At 47.6% G+C, this 4,746-nt stretch overlaps 1 protein-coding gene across 1 annotated transcript in view; it reads right to left on the bottom strand.

Annotated features, from left to right (window-relative positions):
- Positions 1-4,746, bottom strand: part of Cacna1a (calcium voltage-gated channel subunit alpha1 A) — a 184,335-nt gene that overhangs the window by 98,933 nt on the left and 80,656 nt on the right. Inside the window, exons 6-7 of the mRNA XM_023720124.1 lie at positions 2,828-2,931; positions 1,578-1,693 (exon numbers count right to left, since the gene is read on the bottom strand). Coding sequence (XP_023575892.1) covers positions 1,578-1,693; positions 2,828-2,931 — 220 coding nt within the window. The remainder of the gene's footprint in view (positions 1-1,577; positions 1,694-2,827; positions 2,932-4,746) is intronic.

The following is a 4,746-nucleotide window of genomic DNA, read 5'->3' as shown; positions in this document are numbered from 1 at the left end:
GTGGTTCCTACCCTCTGTGGTTCCTACCCTCAGTGGTTCCTACCCTCTGTGGTTCCTACCCTCAGTCCTTGACTGATGTACATTTGCAATGTGAACTTTCACAAATATGAATGGACCACACATTTTGAACATTTGTAGAAGGGGGCAAATTGAGGAAGTAGCTCATATGTCTACCTTATCATTTTTAGGTAATTGGAAAAGTAAAAATAGTTTATCTGTAGTATTCTCTCTCGTGTGTGTGTGTGTGTGTGTGTGTGTTTTAAATTTTCATTGTATATTTGCTTCAAAGGTGTATAAGATTCTTTTTTTTTTTTTTTTTTAGTACTGGGGATTGAAATCAGGACCTTGCACTTGCAAGGCAGGTACTGATACCTCTGCACCAGCTCCCCAGCTGTAAGACTCACTTCATTGAATGAATCCGAATTAATGAAAGTTCTCCCAGAATGGAACTTGTTTGTAGACTGGGACTTACTCTACTTTTCTTTATTTTTCTTCTTGGCATTTGCAGACACAACATGAAATGTATTTATTTGTTTTGCCTCTCTCAAGAATATCAGAGCCCTGTGGGCAGGGATGTGGTTATTTTGTTTGTTACCATATTCCCAGGAGCTGGAACAGCATCTGGCGCACAGCAGGTGCCCTGTAAGTGTCTGCTGGGCAGATGAACAACTAAGTATAAGCCTGCTGTGAGTCAGGGATTGCTTTCCGAAGTGAGCTGGCCTGGATTATCTTACTGTGTGAGGTAGGACTCTCAGCCATTCATCCTCACAGGCTTTATATCCATGTATGGAACCGACCGTGGACTGACAATATTTGAAAAAAAAAAAAAGCATTTGCATTGAACATGTGCAAACATTTTTGGTCATGACTCTAACCACAAGTCAGTAGAGCAACACAGCACTTACACTGTATTAGGTGTTACAAGACATTTAGAGATAACTTCAGTTTTTGGGGGGGAGATGCACAGGCTTCATGTTAATACTCCTTCTTTTACTATGAGGGACTTTAATACCCAAAGGATCTGGTACAGTATCTAAGATGGTCCTGGAACCCATTACCCATGATACCAAGGGTTGTTGTTTTGTTTTGTTTTGTTTTTTTTTGAAGACACAATCATGTTAGGTAGTTCAGGCTAGCTTTGAACTCACTATGTAGCTCAGGTAGCTCAGGCTTTGAACTTGCAGCAATCCTCCTGCCTCAGCCTTCCAAGTTCTGGGATTATAAGTCTACACCACCACGTCTAGCAAGGGACAAGTGTATTAATGTCATCTTCGCCTAACAGCTAAACAGACAGAGGCAGAGAGGTCGTGTATGTCAACAGGAAGTGTCAGAGCTGGGGTGGAGACCAATGTCTCCTTTTAGACCCAACCACCACACAAGGTCCCATCCTGGCTTAACATCAGAGTATTAACATCCTATATTTTGGATTCTTGTGGCTATAATCTGGGACTACTGAGTTCGGTTCTCTTTCTCATGCCATCGGGACCCTTCCCACAGGCTTATCTGGATGGCCCGTGTGGCTGTGTGCCTCGTGGCCTAGGATTTCTGCCCCGAGGCCCCAGGATGAAAGGACTCACCTGCTTTTGAGATCCATTCCATGTACCCATTGAGCTCGCGTTCTATCTGCTGTTGCCGTCTCAGCTTCAGAAAAGCCCGTCGGTTTTCTACGCGTTCTCTTTCTTTGGCAAACTCTCTGGAGAAGCATAAGGAAGACAGAGTCCACTGCTTTGGAATTTGTAAGGAGCCTCCCGTGTGTGTGTGTGTGTGTGTGTGTGTGTATTTGGGGGTTCCCTGGAGGGCATGTGTTCTGAGAGGAGAAGAGAGTTCTAGAAGGAAGGGTTTCTGTTTGAGTTTCTTCCTCTCCATAGTATATAAGTAAAAACATATTTTTCTGACACAAATCGTTCCCAAATCCCACAGTTATTTTTGGCTTCATTGTAAATGGGCTCATACTTCATACTTCCCAATATCTGCAAGCTGTTAGAGGAAAAGCGCACAAAACTGCGCCACGCCAGCCGTTGATGACCACACATTCCATTTTCCATCTCTCCAGACTCCCAGCCAAAAAAATATTTTCAGTCCTTCTTTAGGTTAGGATAATGAGACCATGGGACATCAGCTTAAAATTTCTACGGCAACCTCACTTCCTTTTTGTAGGCCCCGCCTCTTCCGCTTTTCCTCTTCCTCTCCCTGTTCAGAACATGGGATGTTATCTTGTGGGCATGAGGCAGCCATCTTGAGGCCAGGAGGTCCCTCTGAGGTGGGGAGCCCCTGAAAAGATGTCTGAGTGGAAAGCTGGAAGAATCTGAGGCTGTGAATGACACTGTGGAGCCACCACACATACACGTCCCCAGACTTCTTATGGTAAGAAATACAAAGCTTATGTAGTTTTCATTTGTGATGACAGGGATTGAACCCAGGGTTCTGGGCATAGTAAGCAATTCCTTTACCACCAAGCTATATATCCCCAACCCTAGAAAGCCCATTTACAATGAAGCCAAAAATAACTGTGGGATTTGGGAACGATTTGTGTCAGAAAAATATGTTTTTATTTATATACTATGGAGAGGAGGAAACTCAAACTATATTTTTTTTGGTTAAAAAATGTAAATTGCAGTAAAGCCCCTAGGAGTCCCCTCACTGGCTTCCCTAGCAGTACACAATCTATGCATCTGTCCATGGCATGCTGAGGACAGTCTGGCTGAGCCACAGCAAGGGAAGAGGCCTGATATTTACCTGATCTGTGTAGAGAAAGCTCTGATGGCCCCTTCCTGGGAGGAAGCTGGTGAGGGGGCACGGGCAGGAGGGGGGCACAGCCGAGACTTACCCTGATAGCACACCCAGCACGAGGTTCAGCATAAAAAAGGAGCCAATGATGATGAGGGGGATGAAGTACAGCCAGTTCCAAGTGTTCCCTGAGGCGTCGTTGCTCTGCGGGCGTGAAGAAGGCAAGCGGGTGAGACCGGAATGGGCTTGGGAGGAGCTGGCAGGAGGGCGCCCTGCTTCTCCCGGGGCTGTGCTGTGGACCTTCTGTAGAGGCCTGGAACTCTGGAGCCCCAGAGAGGGAAATGGGAGGGTGCAGCCCAACCAGCAGGGGAATCAGAAGAACCCCCGGCAGGGAAGAGCTCTGTGTTACCCTGGTGCACTCTGCAGAGGACTTGGGAGCTGGCCTGAAGTGAGAGAGGGCTTTCCAGGCACAGAAGGAAAGAAAAATACTCCATCCGATCCAGCTGATCCCCTTCTAGGCATCTTCCTCAAAGAGTTCATGCATCCTGTTGGCAGCAATTTCTGCATAGCCGTGTGCGTTGCCCCGCAGCTCCTACAGCTAGCTGAGCCTTGGAGGCTGCCCCTGTGCCCATTAAAGGTACTAGATACAGCAGTGTGGTACTGAGTACACAACGGAGTGCTATTTTGTCACCGGGAAGGAAAAACTTGAGCCATTTGAAGGAAAATGTGTGTCCTTTGAGATCACAATGCTAAGCGAAATAAGTCAGATACTGAAGGTTAAGTATCACATGGTTTCTTCTAGAGAGAACCTCAAAGTGTAAATGATTTAAAGAGCAAAATAAAAAAATAGATGACAGAAAGCCGTTAGAGAGACGCTGTGGAGACAGGAAGGGTGTTTGGGGACTGGAGGAGGAGGGAGACAGGGCATGTGATGGAGAAGGAAAAAGGACCACCAAGTACTGTGGGCCTGCACCAGTTCCCCAAGATGAATGCGATTAGGAGGCCTTGCAGACTGGGGCTAATAAAAAATAAAGACTTATGGCTTCTCAATGCTGCAGCAACCATTGAGAAAAGGAGCCGTGGCCCAACGCTATCCCATGGCCGTGGGCCTCAACAAGGGTCACAAGGTGACTAAGAATGCGAGCAAACTGAGGCACAGCCACCGTCGCACGCCAAGTGCGTGCAGGACATGATCCAGGAGGTGTGCGGCTTTGCCCCCTCCAAGGGAGTGGCGTGCCATGGAGCTGTTCGAGGTCTCCGAGGACAAACGCGCCTTCGAGTTCATCAAGAAGAGGGTGGGGGGCAGGGGCCGGGGCTCGATCCCCCGCCTGGTGTGACGGCCCCGTCCCCGGGGTGCGCTGAGAGAGCAACTGAGACTGGGCGTGGTGGCGCGCTCCTGTAATCCCAGCTCCTGGGAGGCTGTAAATAGGCGGATCACTACAAGTCCGATCTAGTAGTGAGACCCTGAACACCCTGTAGACCCTTCCCTAGATTTAAAAAAAAAAAGAAACAAACAAACAAATAAAAAAAGAGGTTGGGGCGGCACATCCGCGCCAAAAGGAAGAGGGAGAGGCTGAGTGATGTGCTGGCAGCTGTGAGGAAGGCAGCTGCCGAGAAGGACTGAGCCCCTCTGTGGAATAAACCTTTGCAGAAAAAAAGGAAAGATGTGTGATGGTTTTGTTTTGTTTTGTTTTGTTTGTTTGTTTTTTAAAGAGAAAGAGAAAAACCATACTGAAGAAGAGAAATGAATCTCAGTTGTGCCCCTTTCTCTCTGTGCTGTCCGCGTTCTCCCTTGGGGAGGTGCATGGCCACGCGCTCTGACAGCCGAGCGAATCCACCACGCCAGACCACGGGGCTGGAGTCCTCTCAAGTGTCTCCCCCTGCACTCCCTAAAGCCTTAATGCCAACCACAAAAAGCTCCCAGAAGAGCTCAGCTTAATTCTCAAAGGGGAATTCTACAAATAAGACATTCTCTGAAACAGAGAACAGGACAGTATAGTACGAGAAAAAGGGGGAGGA

The sequence above is a fragment of the Octodon degus genome, unplaced genomic scaffold (genome assembly GCF_000260255.1).
Source record: "Octodon degus isolate 3935 unplaced genomic scaffold, OctDeg1.0 scaffold00073, whole genome shotgun sequence".
NCBI lineage: Eukaryota > Metazoa > Chordata > Mammalia > Rodentia > Octodontidae > Octodon > Octodon degus.
The sequence above is the reverse complement of the archived record's forward strand: the minus strand, read 5'-3'. Positions and strand labels throughout refer to the sequence as shown.